The sequence below is a fragment of the Mauremys mutica genome, chromosome 3 (assembly GCF_020497125.1).
Source record: "Mauremys mutica isolate MM-2020 ecotype Southern chromosome 3, ASM2049712v1, whole genome shotgun sequence".
Lineage (NCBI taxonomy): Eukaryota > Metazoa > Chordata > Testudines > Geoemydidae > Mauremys > Mauremys mutica.
In genome coordinates, this window is record NC_059074.1 from 140,827,456 (window position 1) to 140,851,399 (window position 23,944).

The 23,944-nt window shown below is 42.5% G+C and overlaps 1 protein-coding gene across 6 annotated transcripts in view; it reads left to right on the forward strand.

The window, feature by feature from the left end:
• Nucleotides 1–23,944, forward strand: part of KIF26B (kinesin family member 26B) — a 417,971-nt gene that overhangs the window by 293,254 nt on the left and 100,773 nt on the right. For all 6 annotated transcript variants that reach the window (XM_045010461.1, XM_045010455.1, XM_045010458.1 and 3 more), the window contains 3 exons: nt 16,837–17,043; nt 18,474–18,567; nt 20,944–21,206. In XM_045010461.1, the coding sequence (XP_044866396.1) occupies nt 16,837–17,043; nt 18,474–18,567; nt 20,944–21,206 (564 nt within the window). The remainder of the gene's footprint in view (nt 1–16,836; nt 17,044–18,473; nt 18,568–20,943; nt 21,207–23,944) is intronic.

Genomic DNA, 23,944 nt, shown 5'->3' on the forward strand with positions numbered 1-23,944 from the left:
GCACTTTAGTGCGCACTGCTATTCACAACCCTGTAGTCCAACCTGCGAGGCAGTGTACATATGCCCGAAGACCCACACTGGCAAAGACATTCGGAGTTAGGCCTGACATTCCATTCAAAAGGTACCCTGTTGTATCTCGCTGTGCCAGTGCCTGGGGTATGCACATGATGATTTTGTGTTCTGAAGTACTGGCCAGAGACCATACTCCTTGCACTATCTGGGCACACAGGAGGGAATTAATGGTGGAGAGAATTCCCTTTACTTTGGGAAGCTGAAGCACAACTTTAACTTTATTTCAGCTTGTTTTGATTGTTAAGAAAAGGAATATGCACACATGGGAGAAGGTGTGGTGATCAGGTTTTGACACCAATACCATGCACAGAAATAGTACAGTCACAGCGTAGTGTTCCCTGTGAACTATCATTGGCCCTCACCTTATGAATAAATTGAATCAAATCCCCACATCAGCTATGCCAAAATTTGGTGATGCTCACAGTCCAAGCCCAGATCTGGATCTTAATTTGGCATGTTGTAGTAAAGATCCTTTGTAAGAATTAACTCTGTCAACTTCATATGTCTTTGATGGCTGTTTAAAAAAAAACCAAACCATTGCCCAGCCTGCCTAAGATATGAGTGTAGCTATGATGACTTTCTTAAATGAAGTAGGAGAATAAAATGCCAGAAGTAATCTCAGGGTTAAATACCAATTATTGAACTGCAAGAAAAATCATGATGGCACCTATTAAAGTACACTGAGAGACTACGATATTGATTTTAGCACCTTAATGTTGGTCCTGAGTCTTTGGGAGCTACATCTGTGGTTTCTTCCATCTGGACAAATCCATTATTTGTATTAAACAAATTCAGTGCCACAGATTCCAAGATCTGCTTGAAAAGATTTGACACATTAACTAAGGTGAGACAAAACAAATTGATCCAAATTTTGGTCTGTTATACCAGTGAAAATATGGAATAGCTCTATAGCTGTCATTGGAGTTACTCCACCTCAGATCCAATGGCCTGATTCTCTTCTGAGTTACACACAATTTACACTTATGTTTTATTCTTACACACATGAATAGTCCTTACTCAAGGGAATAGTCCCATTTGCTTCAAGATACCATAGTGTCACACATGGTATAAACACATCATTCAGTAGACAGGCAGACTGAAGGCTAAGCCATTTCTTTGTTATAACACTGCTGTTCAATGGATTTAGGAATATCACTAGAAGATCAGTTTGAAGATTTCATTAAACATCATTCTATACTACATGTGAAAGGCACTATATAAGTGCTAAATATTATTTATTATTCACTCTTCCCTCCCCCCAACCCAACGTATTTTATCTTGATTGCTTGTGCCTCCTATGCTATAATCTGCTGTGGGAAGACACACTGTTTCACTTCTGAAAAAATAGCTTTCTTCCTTTAATCTTTCCTTTTTTGTGGTAAGTGACAGAATGTTACCAGACATCAGAAATCCCCCATCCCAATGCTAATGTATGGTGGTGGCAGGCATGGAGGACGAATGACCCTAAAAGGGAAGATCTCTTTGATGCAGTAAAGAGCCAATGGCTTCCACCATTTGTTGTGCCTGTTCAGTGGCTGCAATTGTCCTGTCCACTGTCTGGGATGTTGGGCCACCCTTGACTAACAGTCAGTAATATTACCATGGGAATTATCCTGGCAGGTAAAAAGGTGCATTTAAAAGGACTTGCAGGACAGATTCACCAAAAGCTAAGATAGCATAACTCCAGTTATGTCATTGGAGTTGCACCCAAGGCGGGAATAAGTTATATGCACAGTAGGCCTTTGTCTAGGAACCTCAGCTCTGGAAACACTTGATTAGTTGATATGCATGCTGACATCACAGTGACATCAATATGCTCAAACTGGAGATCATGAGGGGCAATTTGCATGAGGCAGAGGAAGTCTGTGCTAGAGAAGGGACGAAGCATCCATGTCTTGTGACCTAAACCCATGGGAGAGCAGAATGTTACAGAACTACTGCCTGCACCCCTCTGCAGAGATCTGCTTCAACTGTTCACAACCACCACCTCAGATCACTGTCTTCAAGTGGGCCAAGGAAAGACTATCCCTGCAGCTTCACCCATGAAGGCAAAGGACAGTAGACTGCAGGATCTGCAGAAAATGAAGATGCAGAGATAGCCAAGGGTATGGTTTGCGGATTCTCTATTCCTGCTGGTTTGATAGAAAGAACACATCATGGGTGTCAGAGCCCAGTCTGAGATTGCATGGTTGGGAATTTAAAGGAATATCTTGGCTTGAAAACTGAGTACAGTGGATTTGGAAATCAATGATACAAAATCTTTCTGGAACCCTACAATGCTGTTTTTATAAAGTCGCTTTTCAGGATAGACCTACACTTTAAGACAGCCCTGTTTGCACCATCTTATTCATTTATATCAGTAGTGAAATTGGCCTTTCAGCCATTACAAATCATCTGTCCACTTTCCATCGGAAGGGAATTGTGGAAGAAGAGGATCCTGTATTGACAGGCTGAGATAAAGTGGTGACCATTCACTTGGCTTGTACTGTTTGTCCAATTGACTTGTTAATCTGAGGATTTAAAAACCAAATATAAATGCATTTTACAAACTGATATAGATTAAGCAGCTCAGACTGTATAGAGTTACACAGAGGATTGTTTGAGTGCACCTGGAAACCAAGATAAAATAACCCTATGTAAGAGGCAGCTCGAGAACAAAGTACCATTATGACAAAGCTGTGCTCTAATAAAGCCCTGGTAATGGTCATTACCTGCGTACGCAATAAGATCTTATTTTGTGTTTTGGTCATAGAAGAAAGCTAATTATGTCTGATATAAAAACAGATTTGCAGAACTCAGCAAAGTTAGGTTTTATAGACCTTGTGGACAGCAGCTGCAGGCTATCAATCTGGCTCCATGATAAATGGTTCTGACATTTTCCACAGACACAACTTGCAAAGAAGGCCTGTTATTTATTCTCAAATGTTGAATTCTGCATTATTGATCAGGTGCCATTTGTTAAAGGTTGCTACTTGCTAGAAAGAATTACACAGCCCCTGAGCTACATATAACATAATGAATTATTCCATTAAAGAATAGCTTCGTTAAGAGAACATTAAGGTTGCATGGTTGAGCACTCAAGTCAGAAAATGATAGCTAAGGTTGAAGGCGATGGGAGTTTTGCCTGAGTAAGGATTGCAGAATACTGCCAAGCATATCCACAATGAATGCTAACAAGCAGTGTACGTTCATTCCATGGCATTTAGTTAGTTACCTGTTTTTATTCACAGACACCAGCCTTATTTATTATAGCATTTTACAAGGCAACAAGCAAGTGGCTGAGATTATTAGTGTTAAGACTGACTAGGCCGATTGTTTGGCTGTTTCAGATTGCTACAGTGTTTCATTTATCAGGGTTGAGGGTCAATAGTGGTGTTATGTTGTAAACTGCAGCTGAGAATACAGAGGAGGTTCACAGCTCAATGCAATGTTAGACAAGTTCAGTTTTTCAAGTTAGCAGCTCTGTTTAGTTCCCCTCTGGGCAGTCATGTTAAGTCTTCTGTCTTATCCTTTTATCTGCCTTTCTAGCCTAATATCCTCTTGCTTCTGTTAGTCACAGGGCCAAGTTGTGCCCTCAGATTCCCTACTGTATATCCAGAGTTGACAACATGAAGTTACTAAGGATTTACATCAGTGTAATTGAGAGCACAGTTCGGTCCAGAATCTGTACCCCCAGAAGCAATGCTTGCTGAGCAGCAGCAAGTTAGGGCCAAATCTGCCCAGACTTGTGTCTCCTGGAATTCCATTGACTTCAGTGGGGCTGCCGGGGTTGCGAGTGAGGGCAGCATTCAGTCCTTAATAAGGGCTAGATTCTGGCATCTCTCTTCAGGATCTGCAGCCCCTTATGCTGTGCGTGGTCCCTTTGATTTCAGAATGGCAGCAGAATCAGGTCCCCGAATACTCATCTGTTGCATATATTATGTTAGTGCTCCATAAATAAGATTTTAATAATTGATGATTGGATCAGAGTCTGAAGGTCAAAGCAAACAAGTAATCCTGAGCAAAATAAAACCTTTTGAAGGAAAATGTCAGTTAAAAGGATTCCTCACCTGAGAGGAAGGATAGCCTCATGTTTATGGGACAAGTGTAGGAGACAGAGGATCTAGGTTCTGTTTCCAGAGCTGCCACGGGCATCCTATGTAATCTTGGACAACTCACTTAATCCCTTTAATATTTAGTTTCCCTGTCTGTAAAATGAGGATAAGGAGACTTATCTCTTGAGCATGTCATGGGGCTTAATACATCAATGTTTGTAAAGCATGCTGAGATCTTCAGATGGAAGGTGTGGTAACAATGGAAAATATTATTGTTTGGGGTGGAAACCCTGTATTTATTGTTTTCATTTAATGAGCTCCATTTAATCTTTTTTTTTTATTGTTGTTGCTAACTTCAAGATTTTGAGCCTGATTCTGATTTCATTTACCCCAGCGCAAATCAGGAGTAATTTCACTGAAGATAAGGAAGTTAGGTTGGTATAAAACTGAAGTGAAATCAGGATCTACTCTTGAGTTTTTTTCAACATGAAAAAGCTACCATTTTCTGCAAAGGCTAACTGCAGAATCACATATCTTGCCCGTGAAAGCAAATCGTTAAATGTCCTGATATCTTCCCATAGCCTTAACCCAGAAGCCTCTTCCCAAGCTCCCAACTGCATACTACACACCCATTTAAGGTTGTTATACTTCTTTCAGAGGTAGGATTCCTGTGCTGTGTACACAATAATACACAAGCTATGTCACCTTATATGGTAATGTCACCTCCTTGGATTTATATTGACTTCACTCACCAATGCTATTCCTCCTGCTCATTTTCTTCGTGACAAATGCATATTGGTCTAGAGCAGGGGAGGGTAAACTTTTTTGGCTGAGGGCCACTTCTGGGTGGGGAAATTGTATGCGGGGCTGGGGCAGAGGGTTGGGGTACGGGAGGGAGGGGGTGCGGTGTGCAGGAAGGGGCTTAGGGCAAGGGATTGGGGTAGAGGAGGGGTGCAGGGAGTATGAGGGGGCTCAGGGAAGGGAGTTGGGGTGCAGGAGGGGGCTCAGGGCAGGGGTGCAGGAGGGGTGTGGACTGCAGGACGGGGCTCAGGGCAGGGGTTTGGGGTGCACAGGGGTGCAGGGTGCAGCAGGGAGCTCAGGGCAGGGAGTTGGGGTGCAGGAGGGGTGCGAGGTGCAGGCAGGGGGCTTAGGGCAGGGAGCTGGGGGGCGGGGTGCAGGAGGGATTTGGGCTCCGGCCCAGCGCCACTTACCTAAAGTGGCTCCAGGGTGGCAGCGGCGTGTACCGGGGCCAGGGCAGGCTCCCTGCATGCCTGCCTTGGCCCTGTGCCGCTCCAGGAAGTGCTGTGGCCCCTGGGTGAGGGGGAGGGGGAGGGCGAGGCCTCCACATGTGCTGCCCTTGCCGTGCCTCCAGGTACCTCCCCCAAAGCTCCCATTGGCCACGGTTCCCCGTTCCCAGCCAATGGGGGCTGCGGGGGGGAGGGGGCAGTGCCTGGAGGCAAGAGCAATGCACGGACCCCTCTGCCCCCCCCACCCGGAGGCCGCAGGAAAGTGGTGCTGGCCGCTTCTGAGAGCGCCGCAGGGCCTCAGGGGGCAATCCTGCAGGCCGGCTCCAAAGCCTTGAGGGGCCGGATCCGTCCCGTAGGCCGTAGTTTGCCCACCCCTGGTCTAGCGCTTTGGAATTTTTTTTTCTCTCACTGAACTCCCAAATCTTTTCCCCACTCAGTACCTTGAATCACCCACTTTATTTAGTGGATATTATTATCAGTTTTCATTCCCTGGCTCTGTGCATACTTTTCACACTTATCTACATTAAACTGCAATTTGTCACCTATTGCCGCTCAGCTTTAAATAATGTAAATCCTTATTATCTGATTGCGCCGCTGCTCATTATTTACAGTGCCACACCGAACAATGTCATGTGCAGACTTGGAAATCTTCCTTTGCGCGTAATCATGGAGATCATTTGTATAAATAATAAAAAGGCCTAGGCTTCTTTGTCTTTTGTGCAATGCCTAAGCATTCTTTGTCTGGCTAACACTTACAATAGAAGTCATCTCAAAGGCATGCTTAACAGTGACTTCAGAATTGTTTTTCTTTTTTCTCATTCTTTCCATTAAAATTCTCATTTGATTAAACAAGATACAGAGCATCTTGTTAAATAGGAGTTCCTGGTCTCTGCCCTTGTACCTGATCATGTATAATGAGAAACCCTGAATGCCCCTCTATCTAGTTAGAGAATTAAGGTAAACTAGCTACTGAAGGTACCAGGTCTGTTATACTGTAATGCACCTATGTAATACTTGTTTGCTTCACAAAGAGGATACTGGTGTTTTAGCAGTATGTTGAGTATGGAGCAATGTATCATCTTAAATACACAGCAAGGAAGTTTGAGATGTTGATGCTGTGTGAAATCCACCTGCTTCCTGCTGGCCGCCCCGTATAGACACATTCACACCAGGGATGGAGAGCCCTGATGGCTGTGAAATCTGTGGTTCTGTTTTGCAGGAGGAGCAGGTTTCCAGGAGGAAACCCTGAGTGCAGAGCTCCCCTTAAGGCTTCCTGCACTGCAGCAGATTCATAGAATATCAGCCTTGGGAGGGACCTCAGGAGGTCATCTAGTCCAGCCCCCTGCTCAAAGCAGGACCAATCTCCAGACAGATTTTTACCCCGGTTCCCTAAATGGCCCCCTCAAGGATTGAACTCGCAACCCTGGGTTTAGCAGGCCAATGCTCAAACCACTGAGCTATCCCTCCCCTCCTCAGTGTTTCCGTGGGTGGTATAGCCATAGACTAGACAAAAGGGCCAGTGGACTCTTCACTTCCTGGATCCCCCAGTCATTGCCCTTCTCATGATGGGAACACATTGTGCCCATGGGGGCTTTTTCAACTTTGAGGCTATGTGGTAAAGGCAGACGAGCCACTCCACTGCTACTCCAAATCCAGTGTCTTTGGGGACACATACCTCCCTGGTCTCTGCAGATTTTCTTGGTGCACAGAATGCCCCTTCTGGGGTGTGCATGGAGGCAGCATTTGGCCTGTGGTATGCATGGAAGGCTAGTACTCCTTCTGAGCTTTGTGTGTTTGCCATAAAGTATGAATACTGTCAGTCACCCGGATCCCCTTTAACGATTTGTTCTAAAAGCCTGAACGCTAATCAGAATGTGAGTATCCCTGTGGGAAATTGGGGAGAGGATTAAGGGGAACTGGGTTAGAGCTGATTGGGTTTGGGGGAAACTTCAGCCTAAAAGCTCATTAAAAGTGAAGCTGCGCATAAAATCTGGTCCGTTTAGAAAGGGGAGGAAACCTGACCACAGGGAAAGTGGAACCTCGTTAGCGTTCTTGAAATTCATGGCAGTCAAACGTATTTTTTGTTACATTTTTAATCTGAGCTGGAGAATACATTCTGTACTTAAGGACAGAAGTGAGCAGAAATTTCCCCTATTCTACTGGTATTGGTAACCCTGGAGTACTTTGTATGCAAAGGTTCCATTGACTTCATTGGTAGGTGTCCTCTAAAAGATCCATGTAATAGTTCTGGAGGAGACAAGTTTGACAGCTTGTTCGGGGATGTTTAGATTGCGCTGTTCTGCTTTGAGTCCATCTCTTATGGAAATGCTGTGAAATGTCTGATTTAAAGAATTGCCAGGAGAGGATAGAATTCCAGCTTCAATATACAATCTGGATTAAAATGTTGCTGGGCCTTTTGCAAGTAGGCAAGTGAGTGTGTTGCAGGGTAGTAGGGGAGAGGGGGCACAAGGACCCAGGTCACTCTCTATCCCTGTACTCGGGGAAGCTTAGAGACTGCTCCCTCCATGCTCCTTTGGGAGGCAAAATTGCCAGTAAGGGTCAGGGAAGAACCAAAAGGATAGTGCAGGGTACATGATCCCCTGCATGTTGGGGAACTCAGGGAGGGATTATGCCTTCTGGTGATGTGATCCAAATTCCTCTGTCCCTAAAAAGAAAAGAACCATAAGGTTGCACTGTTCCTCATTAGGTTAACAAATGACCAGATGGCAATGCAATTTCTCATGTGACTTGGCAGGGACATATAAGCTGGTTTCCGGCAGTATGTGGTACTCAGCATTGTGTCCGTATCATACCAACTGATTACAGAATTTAAGGCTGCTCTTATGAACAAGATCCAACTGGCTTAGGCTTGGTCTTGTAACCTAAAAGAGTGAGTACCATTGACCTCTTATATTCCCCCTCATATTTTTCTGTTATCCTTTCAGTTATATTAGTTACAGAAACAATAATGTGTAGATGGCTAGGTATCTATAGGGAGTAAAATTGTTCCCCCCATCCTTCTTCTTTCACAACTTTTTCCTTTTCTGTTGTCTGTGTGCTGACATTAGACCCCCTGGGACTGATTCTGATCTCACATACGCTGGTGTAAATCAGGAGATACTCCAATCAAGCCAATGGAGGCACGCTGGTGTAAAATGGGTGAGATCAGGATGAGGCCTTGTCTAGAGTTTTTTCAAAGTAGAGACATTGGCCCTTATTCTCCCCTCATTTGCACTGGTTTTATTCTGGTGTGACTCAAGTGGGGTTACAGGTGTGAAAGACAGAAGAATCAGTCCCCTTTTGTACTACATGTAGCATCAGATTGGCTCTGTACAAATAAAATAATGAGGAATAGTATGTGTTAGTTTGCTGCTGAGTTGCCATGACATTTTTTATCTTTAACTGCTTGTGCCTTTTGAAAGGTGATATAAATGGTGGTGTAATTTACAACTCCAGTGTAAATAGATAAGAAAATTGCTGCACAGTAGAAGTGGGGAAACCACAAAGGAACCATTTGTGGGTCCCCAATCTTGGATGCAGCCAGGGACCAATTTGTCTCCCAACATAGTTTAGAGCAGCTTCAGGACTGCTTCTCAACCCTAGGGCCATCTGCCTCCTGGGGACTGCAGGGCAACAAGGGTTTTGGTCTTGCCCCTCCCCATGCTCATACTTCAGGCCTGGCATCAGGGCCGGAAGCACATGTGGCTTCTCCCCCCACCCCCTCCTCCTCATGACCTGCAAGTTCAGCCAGCCTGCCTGGCATAGTGCTGGAGGCTGGGCTATGCCAGCTTTATGCCACTGAGCAGTGCTCCTTGTGTTGGCGGTCTCCCTAGAGTCTGCTTTATAGCCCCCTTGTGCTGGCTATAGGGGAGTGCAGGATTTAGCACAATGGATATACGTGGCATACTGTAACTTGCACAGATCTGACAATTAGTGGGTATGCAAAATTCAGCGCTTGCATAAGAGGAAGCCATTCCCATCAGGTACCACTGGAGGTTGCACTCATGTCGAGTGTGAAATAGCTCCCTAGCGGAGTTGTGGATAGTGAAGGTGGGAATTAAACCAGATGTGTGGGTTTTATCTTACATCTTCCTGTTAGCTGCTTATCCCGCTACGTCCTCTCTCCCGGTCTCTTGGAGTATGAGATACAAACCCACTGAATCCCAGACTAATGTCAGTAGCAGAGCATTGCTTTGCCACTTGCACACAATGGCCTGATTCTCTTCTCACTCAAACTAATGTAAATCAGCAGTGGCTCCATGGAATCCAGCAGAATTACGCCACTGATGATAAATGGCTTGAGAGGAGAAGTGGGCCCAATTACATTTTCTGACTAAGGCCTGGTCTACACTAGGGGGGGGGTGTCGAACTAAGGCACGCAAGTTCAGCTACGCAAATAGCGTAGCTGAACTCGAACTACCTTAGTTCGAACTACTCACCCGTCCAGACGCCGCGGGATCGAAGTCCGCGGCTCCCCCGTCGACTCCGCCATCGCCGTTCGCGGTGGTGGAGTTCCGGAGTCGACGGGAGCGCGTTCGGAGTTCGAACTATCACGTCTAGATTAGACGCGATAGTTCGAACTCCGAGAAGTCAAACTCTATGCGTTGACCTGGCAGGTAAGTATAGACCTACCCTTAGTTACACCCGACGTAACTTACTCCAGGGTTTTTGTCACTGCTGAGGTTGGCCCAGAGATGTCCATTGCAGCTGCCTTCACTTACTCCAGGCTGCATTTGGTTGAATTTGGCCTGATCTCTTTATCTTGACCATCTAGATTTCATTTTAACCTTAACAGTTATGACTTCTGAGCTGGAAGAAAAGGATGTGAGGCTTCTTTAAATGGTGAAACTTACCAAAATGCTTCCAGATCATCTGGACAGTGCGGGAAAGCTTCTAGCTTTACATCCATCATGTGAAGAAAGTATATGTGCATAAGCAATGAGAAGTTATAGATTTTATTGTGCTGTAATGTTTTGTGGCTGGCTACAACAAAATATATCTGCTGCCATTATTTACAGCAGTAACGGTGAGAAATTACAAAGCCCACTCTTCATTAACCTCCAATAAGGCTGTTCCTGCAGCCAGTGATTGCCATTACATTGATGGAGTGCTAATATTGCTCAGTAGCCCTGCTCTGTCTCTCCACTGAATACATCACAATCCCTGCCTCCCCTCATGCTACAGTGTACGTCCAACAGAAGGTGCCGAAATGATTGATGAATGAAGCAGCTCGTAAAGACAAGCACACTGCCCAAAGCAACAGCTGTCTAGCCCTATCTGCTGAATAATTAGATAGATGAGCCTCAAACTAAATCTTAGTCAGGGGTAGGAGGAAGCGAGAATATCCCCAATGTTGGAGCAGGTCTCTGAAGACTTGTGTTCCCCTGTTCCAGCCTCCATTCCTGGTTATTAGTGTTTGATGCAGTTTACCTACCCCATGTTCCGTACTTCACTGCCAGGAATCCACAAGTCCCCTGCAGGCATTTGAGAGAGGGACATATCACTGGCTCAGTTTAGCTTTTTTTTTCTTCCTCTGACTGTTGTAGTTTCCAGCACTCACAGAAGCTTTGTCTTTCCATGCAGATTGAGACCATAAGAAAAGAGCCATGGTGGGTCACCAAATGGGCTTAGCAGAGGAAAAAACCTGCCGTTAACCAATTCTCTCCTCTTGGTTCAAGAGCAACATGTTTTTGGGGCACAGTATGAACGCTGGGAAGTGAGGCAGCCTGGTTCTGTCAGCCTAAATGACAGTAGTGACCATTAACAAATCTGCATTTACTAACAGCTACTGTACAGTGGTATAGAAATAACAAAATTATTTCCGTATGCATAAAATGACAGTGCTATGACTGACACTACTGAGCGGGAACTGTGGGTAAATGATGACTTTCTCATGCCGGTAACCAGTGTATATAAATACAGCCGTAAAAGTGGTGTTACAATTTAAAACAAGGCCTGGTAATGAAAGCCTAAGCAGTATGGGCTTGATTCTGCTTTCGCTTACGTTGATGCAGATCAAGAGTAACACCACCGAAGCCAATGACAGATTGCAGAACTGGTCTAAGGGCACAATAAAGGCCTATAGGCTGGACCCAAAACCCCTTGAAATCAATTAAAGGTCTCCTGCTAAATTCAGTGGGCTTCTATCAAGCCCTGTATGCACAACTGCGATCAATGGGCTTGGATCGTGCCCTATATGCTCAAGTTTGCAAGCACAATATTAGGAGGCAAGGCTTATGTTTAGGCAAAGAAACTTCACAATACAGAAAAAGTAGGCCACATTCTGAACTCATTCAAACCGATGTAAATCCAGAGTAAGTAGACTGAGTTAATCTGGATTGACATGAGTATGAGACCAAAATTTGACCCAGAATGTTTGTTTTATCAATGTGTATTATAAGAGCATGCTCTTGTGTCTTGCATTTTTTTTCTGTTATATGGAAACAATCAGAGAGGTGTATCTGAAGCTTGACACTGCCAAGGACCTGAACAATTATTGGGACTCAAATAAGAACTTCAGCAGGCAGTCTGAGTGGTCCTGTAAATCACAAGTGGTATATCCTAAACCCTTTAATTACAGAGGATTAGTGGGGAAGTGTAGCAATGGACTAAGGGAATAATGACACACAGGAAGCGAAGCATAAAAACCCAATTTCCTGCCTTTAAGGAGAAAAATCTCGATTTATAGTTCATTTAAATTGCAAGGCAAAGCAAAAAGTATTAAAGTTCTTAAACCCCACTGTTCAGCTGACTTCAAATGAACTGCACTATATTCTCTCTTACCCACAGCAGCAGCTGTGATCTTCAACCTGAAATTGAACTGAAAGGTTCCTGGAGCTATCCCCATAGCTGAATGAATTAGTGTTCTACCTTCTTTCATACTGCCTCCCTGGTGTAGTATATTGCATGGTCCTGCACTGGCTTTAAACCCATCACCCCTACCTGTTCATAAATTGCATGTGAAATGGGAGTTCAATGGGCCATGTGGCTCCATCAGTTCTGCCTGATGTAGTCAATTCCATTTACTATTGTCATAAGCAGAGTTGGAGAATTTTCTTGTGTGACATCTTCACTATTAAGTTACACAGATAATAATTAGAATATGTAATAATAATTTGCACTTCAATAGCACCTTCCATCTGAGGATCCTTAAAGCACTTGACCAATGTGATTGAATGTAGCCATACAACTTTCCTGTGAGGGAGGTGGTAATTTTACCCATTTTACAGATTGGGAAATGAAGCAGAGATCAAGGGGCTCCTGTCTATGGTCACATTGCATGTCTTTGGCAAATCCAGAGATAGAGCCCACATCTCCTGGCTCTCATTCATTTATGCCTTAACCACAAACCATTTGCTCCAAATACGAATATCCCTTTGACCTGGATATGATGTAATGTTTTACTGTGCTTAGCATATAGTACCAGGATTACATGTGTGAATCTAAGTATCAATATCCCCATTTTGCAGGCCACCTCTACTGTATCTTATACCTTTTCTGTTTGTACCCAGTGGCAGCTCTCTTTAGACTGTAAATTATACTTATTTTGCACACCTAGGGCTTGATTCTTCTTCCAATTAATTTGGTGTAAAGCAGGAATAACTGAATTGAAGTCAAGGGAGTTACAGTGGAATGAAACTGGTGTAATTGAGAGCAGAGTCAGGCTCCTACAAAATGCTAAATCAGTGGTAACCCTTTGTTACTACTCAGACTCACTTTTCACCTCAGTTATACACCATGTTTAATTTACAGCACTATTTTTGTTCACATTAATTTTGTCCAAGAGATTTCCATGACAGTTGCATTTCTTTTTCCAGGTCTAGATTTGCCCCATAATGCATTCGTGTCTAATAAAAACCTGCCTATGTTCTATTAGTCTTTTTTCAGAGAAGACAGCGCTTTCAGAGAGGTTGGTAAAACCTCAATCTCCAAAAGAGTCATTCCAACTTGGTGACTGAGACTGTGGTGTCCCCTTAAAATATCTGCTAAAAGCCACATTAAGTGACATTGTAGATTAATGGTCGAAGAGACAGCTCCCATGTTTAATAATTAAATGAATATTTACTTTTGGAAACTAATATAAATATTACCTATCCATACTGTGTATACTATTTAGAAGAAAACTGTTTAAATTCATATGGAAAATAATGATGTGAAGTTGATCCACTTTTTCATAGTCTTAGGCAATTTTTAAAACCTCCTCTTTGCCATTTCACAAGAAAGGTCAGCTAAGACATTTTGGGTCTAATTAGCTCTTACAGCAGTTTTGACCCACTCCAGTTTACATTAGTGGAGCTGCTTCTGATTTTCAGTCACGTGAGATCATAATCTGGCAGTCCTTGCATCTGGTTAATAGTGGGCATGTACTAAGCTGACAATGGCACAAGGCAGTCCAGTGATTTGCCTACGGTCATTACACTGTCATGAGTGTCTCTCTTAACTGAGGTTACAATCCAGAATGCTCTGGTCAACATAATCATTCTTCACTTTGACCAATAGAAAATTCTCAGTCTCTTCTTCAAAACAAATGAAAGACCAATGCTCTGGAAATATCAATGTACATTGCAACATAGTGTCATCAGCTCACCTCACAGGTACAGAATAAAGCTCACATATACCAGAAGACCGGGAACTAGTAGGCAAATAATTTATGCTATCTATCTTTTGGGTCACTCCCTGATGAACTCATGATGGTGGTTTATTCAGCATATTTGCCACTAATGATAGTAAATTTTATAATTTCAGCTACACTGGCTTTTTATGCCAGTGAGAGAGAGACCTGGCTCCTGAAACCTCTGCCATCCTAAGGCCTGGTCTACACTAAGGGGGGGGGTCAAACTAAGGTACGCAAGTTCAGCTACGTGAATAGCGTAGCTGAACTCGAACTACATTAGTTCGAAGTACTCACCCGTCCAGACGCCGCGGGATCGAAGTCCGCGGCTCCCCCATTGACTCCGCCACCGCCGTTCGCGGTGGTGGAGTTCCGGAGTCGACAGGAGTGCGTTCGGAGTTCGATATATCGCGTCTAGATGAGACGCGATATATCGAACTCTGAGAAGTCGAATGCTAGCCGCCGACCCGGGCGGTAAGTATAGACGTACCCTAAGAGCAGAAACATTTGTTGGAGAATAGAATGGTCAATTATGTTAATTCAGCAATGAGACGAAATGGGCCTAATTCTGATTTCACTTATACAGGTGTAAATCAGGAGTAACTCCACTGCAACTAAGGGAGTTACACTGGTGTAAAACTGATGTAATTGAGATTAGAATCAGTCCTGGGGTGTATTCAGTCAGTTCTGCTCCCCGCATGAAGTAATCAGGAGTTTGCAGGATGTGGGTTGATAGCACTCAAATACACCACCTGAACATACAGAAAAAATAGATTTTAAAAGCGCATCAGGCAGTTTATTTTTATTTACAGTGTTATGTCAGTTTGATTTCCAGCAGATCAATCTCATGCTCCAAATGTCGGCATCCGTTTAAAACTATAGGACACTGCAGAGAAAGCAAACAGGGAGCAAGATGCAAGCAGGAAAACAGTTAAAGGTTTATATTTGCTCTTTTGGTTTCTTGCCCTGCTAGGGACTTCTTGCTGTGCTCCCTCCCTACCCCATTGACTTGACTGGTGATCTCTCCCTGAACTGCCTGGAGAATTGCATCAGCAATAAATTAATTATTTTGAGCCAAATTCAGCCCTAGAGCTCCAGTGGGTGTAACTCCCACTTTCTTCAATGGTAGCTGTGCCTACCTACGGCAGCGCTAAGTAGAATGCCTTTAACACAATATGGAAAGTGGGGAGGCATAACAAAAAAGGCTTTTTAAATTAGGGATTGGGGAGGAAGGTTAAACAAACAGTGAGGCTGAATAAATGAGACCAGAACCTTCCGCACTCCAGCAATGTTTCTCTGCTTTACCTTAATTGGTAGTGGAACACAGAACAGAAAGCCTATGTACAGAGTCTTAACCAGACTTCCTGTCTAATGATCAAATTGCTTTCTCACGATAATAGATTTAGAGCCAAATCACCCCTTTTAGCCATGGGTGTACGCAGAAGGGAACACACAAATACTGAATGAACTACACTGATGCCTGGTGTAATTCCATTGTCAGTGGAGTTTTATAGCAAGGATGAATTTGTCCCCGTGAGTTTGAACTCACAAGGCTTCTGATTTAATCTTATCTCAGTTTGAAGGGCTAGTGCCACCGTGAAGGGGGATCCCCACTCACAAGTAGTGCCATCCCAAATAGGGAGAGGAGCATTTGGCATTGGGTCCATTCCCCACTTGTGCACACAGACGATATTCAGATGGTAATTTGCATGAAACTGCTCCGTTTGCATTGCAGAGAGAAAGAAACTGTAATTTGCCTCAAAATTCGGAAATAGTCTTCTCCTGAGGCATACATGCCACTTCCATAATGTTAACAGTAGTTATGCTTTCACGCTATGATGAGGACACCACTTAATGCACTGCCACTTGCCCAAACTTGTGTGTTTGATACAACTGACATATTTAAGAAGCTTTTAACCATAACTTCTGTCTGGTTGTCGTCTTGAAGTCAGTCTGCTTCCGGACAAAACAACACAGCTGTGACTTGAAAGGAAATACACAGGAGTTGACAAAGATGGGGAATGTATCCTACAAAGTTCAAAAAGTCATGTGCCAAATACTAGTAAAATTACTGAAGGGACCAAAGCTGTGTTGAATTATCAGTGGTTTTGCTTATATGTAAATTGCTTACAAGTTTGGTTAAGGATACTGTATAACCTCATTACATCCCACAGAGATGTATCTTAGTCATAGAAATAACACCTTGTTATGTACTCATCTAATGGGTTGTGAGCTAACGTGTTTTAACACATCCTTTAACGCTTATTACATTCCAGACCCTTGGAGATAATTTCAAAAGCTGACCATTAAAACTAGGCTCTTTCACAACTCTTTGATGACACAACGAACTGGGCATTTCATGTCGGCATTTGGATTAGAAATTAAAAGGTGTAAATTACAGATCAAGCTTTTATGTGTTTGCTTTATTGATCAGTCGTCTTCATAGAAACAGCATCAGCCTCGATAGCTTAGCAGCCTAGATTACCTTCTGGTTTGCTTAATTGGTCTACCAGGATGCAGTTCATTTTCTATTTATGTGAATCACAAGACAAAAAAGGTGATGTAATATCTTTGTACTAGAGTAACTGAGACATTAAAATACATTGATGTGCCCAGTAATCATTAAATACACAAGTTGACCATTAAGGCAAGAGAGACCAGGCTCTCGGCCTTATTAATTGTGCACTTTAGGCCAAATCCTGCTTCCTTTACAAACACTTGGATGTCTATTGACCTCAGTGGCCCCACTGGCTTGAGTAAAGCAAGAATGATTTGGCTCACTGAAATTTGAAAGCCCATTTAAAAAATCCTAAACTCTAGTATATTCAATGCTCTAATTAAATGTGGGGTTTTTTTCTGTGTTTTCTGACAGGTGAAAGTCATGGTGCGCATTTGTTCCACCCTTGCCAGGGATACGTCTGAGTCAAGCTCCTTCTTAAAGGTTGATCCCCGTAAGAAGCAAATGACTCTGTATGACCCATTGTCCTGTGGAGGCCAGAACACCTTCCAGAAAAGGGGCAATCAGGTTCCCCCCAAGATGTTTGCTTTTGATGCAGTTTTCCCCCAAGATGCATCTCAGGTAGGCAATGTATGACTTGGACTAACAGGGATCTAAGATGTTTTCCGGTTAGCACTAGTGTGCCCAAGAGGCAAATTCATCCCTGCTGTAATTTCAGAGATTTCACTGGAGCTAGACCAGGGATTAATTTGGTCCATAGATGCCAGCAATACTGAGACAAATACGTTAAATCAAATCTCTATAATATGATGATCAGCTTTGCTTTAATCCAGCGGTTCTCAAACTCTGGGTCAGGACCCCAAAGTGGGTCGGGACCTCATTTTAATGGGGTCGCTGGGGCTATCTTAGATTTAGGCTAGCTTTGGCCCCCAAATCCAGGGTGGCAGAGATGGGGTAGGGTAAGGCTTCAGCCCCACCACCCCCCACATGGGGTCGTGTAGTAATTTTTAATGTCCGAAGGGGGTCACGGTTCAAAGAAGTTTGAGAACCGCTGCTTTAATCTTTTGCATTACATGTGCGATAAATCTTACTAGTGATATAAAATGCTGCCTAGCCTGCGAATAAACACCAGATAGCCGTATTTGATGGTACTCTTTCAACTGTTTTTGGTTAGTAATTGTGTTGCAAATCAATAATGTGAAGATGGCTAATCCTACATTCTATCCTCAACTCATTAAGAAGCTGAGGAATATTTATGTGGGGTTTTGCCACCCAGTTCAGTCTAAGACGACGCAGGCTTTACCCCAGATATATAAATAATTAGTGGTAATATTAATTACAGATTAGAAAACAATAGAGTAACAGATGTCTGTAAACTAGACCAAAGGAGAAGCAACCACCAAGATCTTATCTACAGTAGGAAATTTTCCCTAAAATTCCTAAGTGTTGCTACTACTAGCTGAGCTCCAGCTGATAGGCATAGTGTAAGAAGTGGAACAGAATAGTTTAGACAGGGGTCTGGGTGTCTGCCTGTGTTATCTAAACCTGATCAGGGTGAATCTATATGACAAGGTGCTTAAAACACCACCGGCTACCAGCATCTTGTCTTCATTAGGGCTCCTACAATTGCTAACAGCTGTGGAGATTCAAAGCAAAGGTGGGAAATTTTAGAAATATTTCCTAGTGAAGACCAGGCAAAAGGGTTTGTACCTTGTTCATAGACTCCCACCCACCCCCCCGCACAAACTCTCCAAACCACCTGACAGCAGAATTGTAACACTTTCACTGCATCCAAAATTCGATACACAGCAGCAAAAATGGTTGAAAAAACGCAATTTTTTAAAGAAAAAAGATAAACAAAAAAAGGCCATTAACTTCAATGGGGCAACTCACATAAGTAGGGCATGTGAGATTGGGCCATTAGAGACGACGCCATACTACTGGAAATCAGCAATGACGTTTTGGTGCTGTCACAGCCATTAATATTTATGATGTTTCTATTAATTTTTTATTATTAAATATCTTTGTCAATCCTGTTCTACTCATGGCAGGCTGAAGTGTGTGCTGGGACTGTGGCTGAGGTGATCCAGTCAGTGGTGAATGGGGCAGATGGCTGCGTATTCTGCTTTGGCCATGCCAAACTGGGTTGGTATTGTTACATTTCCTTACTCAAACTGCAAAGTTTCTTCTTCAAGTCTTAAATGATTTTTATTTTAGGTTAAGGAAAACAACAGCTTCTAAACTGCCTGCATTCAGTGCAGTATTATGTATATGAAATTGGAACACCCTAGTCATGCAAGTGTCTTTTCCCTACCTGGTCCTCCTTTCTCATTTATCCGTTTATTCCATTGTTACATATTGTCTAACTCCTAGATTGTGGGGTCTCAGCAGCATGGGCTGCCTGTATGTGTTTTTGTTCAGTACTTTGTACAATGGAGTTCTGAGCCCTGCCTGTTGTCCTTAGGCACTACTGCAGTGGAAGTAATAGTAATAAGAATAATTTGGCGATTAATGAATTATCCCATAGCAATCTACAACTTTTATGAATATGTTCAGTGTTAGGAATCTATGCAACTATTGCAGTCTTATGGGCTGCTTACAAACTGATTATATTCCTTCAAGTATTCGATATTTGTGATTCAAAATGTAAGCATTGGGACTGGGTGCCTAAGTCGCATGATATTTTTGGCTGTTCTTTGATGGATGACCTACCCATTGTAAACCACTTTCTTTTCTGCCTGAAACAAATTTTATTTAATTATTAATTGAATCTTCAGTGACTAGCCAAAAATTTGCTTCTGCAACCATTTGCATGATCAAAACATTCAATGCTGACAAAAAGTGTGTCATCAAAACAAGATTCTTTTAGAAGACACTAAAATTCTAACAGGAGTACTCGTGGCACTTTAGAGACTAACAAATTTATTTGAGCATAAGCTTTTGTGGCCCACAAAAGCTTATGCTCAAATAAATTTGTTAGTCTCTAAGGTGCCACAAGTACTCCTGTTCTTTTTGCGGATACAGACTAACACGGCTGCTACTCTGAAACCTAAAATTCTAACGTAATTTTATGTACTGCTCATCCATATCTAGAGGTATCTGTTGGGAAATGCAGACTATTTAAAGGCAACAACTTTGCCACCTTTATTACTGCCTGAAAAGTGATCCCACCAAGGGAAAAAAAACACTTCAAGGAAACTTCCATTCTTCAGGTAATGAAGAAGTACAGTACGCTGTCAGGCACTGGTTGTCTCAAGTTGCATCCAAAATGGAAGCACCCAGAATTGATGAATACTTGAAGTCTCAGGCCTACATGTCTTGCTTAAGGCCAGAGAGTAAGTGAAGCAATGCCAGCTATAGAGTCCATGTTCCCAGTCCAGTGTCCTACCAATTGGCCGACTCTGCCTCCTGATTGCCACGTTTTTTAATGATCTAATCTAGACTAATATAAAGTATAATACATTAGCTGACAATGTGCAGCTGCTTCATTAACTGCCTTCCCCACCATTCCCTCTCCTACAGAGAGAGACAGACAGTTTCACAAAGAGTTGTAAAGTCTAAAAATATCTTGCTGCACTAATTTTCTTAACATTAGATTCCACTTATGCCCATAATTCATTAAATGAAATAAGGTAAGAAAAAAAGCCATGAGAAATTGTCTAAAATGTATACATATCAATATCGTTTGTGTGACAGCTATAGAAAGAGCTATACATGAGAAAGATTCTGAAAACTTAACTTGTGCAGTATTTGAACTAATTCAGAAAACAGAGTAAGATAATACTGTATGCATGCTTTTAATTAACAGATGTTTTAAACAGAGACAGGCCTGCACCAAAATCCTGGTTCCAGAGAACACTGAACTTAGGGAACGTTTTGATCTGGATCCAAACCCCACATCATGGGACCACCTCTGGACCAGATTATCTGATAGGTCTAGCTTCTGCTGAGTGTAGCTAAGGGGGGGATGCAGAATAGCTAAGGGGGGGATGCAGAAAAGAGCCAGCTGCAGCTCCCTGATCCCGGGGCCAACTCTATGCATTTCCAGCCCCAGCATCCTATAGAACCATCTAGGGGCTGCTCTAAAGTATGCTGGCTAGTAACATTCCTCCCCACCAGAAGATCATTTCCAAACTAGGGATTGTTGGAGCACATGACACTCGCACACCCTCCACCCTACCCGACATGTCCTCTACACTGTTGGCTGCAGAGTGGTGTAGGAACCAGCTATAGCCCAGCTAAGGATTCCTTGACTGTTAGGGGAATCTTCATCTAGGAAGATCTGGCTGTTTTTCAGCCCCTTTATGGTGGCAGAATGCTACAGAGAAATGGATCGCAACTCTGGATCTAGCCTACTAGTTTTAAACGCTGTCATTTGTCCTTTCTTTCCGTCTGTCTGTCTGTCTTTAGTAAAGGAAATGGTTTTCCTGAGCCTGTGCAGAATAATGTGACTTGACAGAAAGCTCTAGATGCACTGAGCGTAATTTAGTTTTCTTTTCTCCCCTCCCTCTTACCTGACAGGAAAGTCATACACCATGATTGGAAAAGATGATTCCATGCAGAACCTAGGCATAATCCCCTGCGCCATCTCATGGCTCTTCAAGCTGATTAATGAACGGAAAGAGAAGACAGGGGCCCGCTTCTCAGTCCGGATCTCTGCAGTGGAAGTGTGGGGGAAAGAAGAAAATCTGAGGGACTTACTGTCAGAGGTAGCTACAGGCAGCCTGCAGGATGGTCAGTCCCCCGGTGTCTACCTTTGTGAGGACCCAATCTGTGGCATGCAGGTGAATTTAAGATTTATTTTAAATGGAAACTGATCTCTAGCAATGTGATATTTAGGCTTGAAAGGATTAGATTTTCATCAGTAAATGCTGGTAAACATCAATTGCTCCATACACACAAAAGTGATAAAAATATTTCCATCTATGATAACTGAACTTTCCAGATAGGCAAAGTAAGAAAAATTCTTCTTGAGAACTTATTCGAGTTTGGTTTAAGGATATGTACTTATATATTTTGATGTGATGCTGGCAATATTTGATTTAACAGTTATAAAGCTTTAACTTTTTGATTCTCAATTTCTACTGTCATTTAAATAATTATTGTCCAACCCCCCCGCAAATTTCCTGCAACTGTGAAAATTTAATTTTATAAAAATAAAAATATGCTTAAACCTTGATATTATTCATCAAAATTATCAAAAAAAATTACATGAAATTCTGCCAAGCCTAGTGATATTTTTCTGAGGTACTAAGATGATAGAATTCAAATTCAAGAGCTACTTGAAGCATAAACTTTGCAGACTCGAATGTGTTTACTTTGAAACACACAAGAACTTTATGGCCTGCAGCTGTGGGGCCATCTGCTTTCCCGGCCTCAATATTTGTACCTCCAGTATGACTGATGATGAGCAGAGGTTGATGTTTGCAATAAAATTTGAAAACATTCAGAGCAAACAAAATTCACCTTCCCCCTCACCCCCACTAAAAAAAGAGAAGAACTGTGATCTCTTTTATAAAACAACAAGCTAAAATATTTACAGTATTGCACAAATAGCTGGAAGCCATTTATATGGCTGTTTATCTCTCTATAAACTACATTATTCATAGCACTAGCATTAGCAATGTTGTAGGAAGTATTAATAGCTACTTATAATTGTTGCCAAGAAATAAATGTTAGAGCTGGCTAAGCCAAGAATAACTCCAGCTCTTTTCAGGCGTGGAGAGTCAGCAGGAACACCTAAGTAGTTCATATTATCTCCTGGGCAACCCCTCGAAAGTCTATGGCTTTTTTACTTTTACTTAGTTGGTACAAAAAATGCCCACTCTTTCCTTTTACTATATACACAGCAACAGGCCTCGTCCCCGTGTGAGCTCACAAGCTGGGGGGAAATCCACAATGACAGGGCACAATTACAGTCTCTGAACCCTAAGCACCTAGCAGCCTCAGGGCACCAATCACTCCAGAGAGTGGGGACAGTAGAAGCAGGACCACAGGATGATGTACAGTATTGTCAACCCCAGCTGTCAAAGTGCAGTATGTGGAAAACAAGGGCCTAAAGGTGTGTCAGCACAACTGAATTAATGCTTGTTATACTCTGAGGAAGAGAAGGTAAAATGTTTTATTAATATATGTACAAAATCAGCAACATGATTCCTGTATGTCATATTATTCTTAATCAGACTTTAGTGGGTGTGGTTTTGAGGATTATCTTGTTGCTTACAAGGTGAGGTTGTTTTAATATATATCTACCCCGACCTGTGCTCTGCATCAACTGAGAAAATGTTAGTAAGAAAGCAAGTAGATTAGTGGGACTTGGTTAGGCGGATTCTAGCCTTCTAATGACTTGGTTCACCCTTTATTTGGGCTCCCTCTCTCTTTTAGAAGAGGAACTTACTCCTGAGCTCCACTCATAGTAAGGGCTGAAAAAGGAAACTTGTCGGTGTATTTAAACCTCTCAGACAAACAGGCCTCCCCTGTAGTCTGTGGACCAGCTCTGTGTATTACCAACTCCAATGCCATCATCAGTGTATGTACGATTATTAAAAATTAACAGGACATGGATTAAATACTGGCTAACTGATAGGTCTCAAAATGTAATTGTAAACGGGGAATCGTCATCTAGTGGGTGTGTTTCCAGTGGGGTCATGCAGGGTCTGTTCATGTCCCAATGCTATTTAACATTTTTATCAATGACCTGGAAGAAAACATAAAATCATCACTGATAAAGTTTGCAGATGACACAAAAATAGGGGGAGAGGTAAATAATGAAGAGAGGTCATTGATACAGAGCAAGCTGGGCTCAAGCAAACACTATGTGTTTTAATATGGCTAAACGTAAATATATACATCTAGGAACATAGGGAAGCAGTGACTCTGAAAAAGATTTTTGGGTCATGGTGGATAATCAGCTGAATATGAACTCCCGGTGTGACATGGTGGGCAAAAGAGCTAATGTGATCCTTGGATGGATATACAGGGGAATTACAAGTAGAAGTAGAGAGATTATTTTACCTCTGTATTTGGCACTGGTGTGCCCGCTGCTGGAATACTGTATCCTGTTCTGGTGCCCACCATTCAAGAAGGATGTTGATTAATTGGAGACAAGAGCCATGAAAATGATTCAAGGATACGAAAACATGCATTATATTGAGAGACTCAAAGAGCTCAGTCTATTTAGTTTAACAAAGAGAAGGTTAAGGAGTTACTTGATCACAGTCTATAAATATCTACATGGGGAACAGATATTTAATAATGGGCTCTTCATTCTAGCAGAGAAAGGTGTAATACGATCCAATGGCTGGAAATTCAGACTTGGAAATTAGGTGTAAATTTTTGACAGTGAGGGTAATTAACCACTGGAACAATTTAACAAGGGTCATTGTGGATTTTCCATCACTGACCATTTTTAATTCAAGATTGGATGGTTTTCTAAAAGCTATCCACTAGGGATTATTTTGGGGAAGTTCTGTGGCCTGTGTTATACAGGAGGTCAGACTAGATGATCACAATGGTCCCTTCT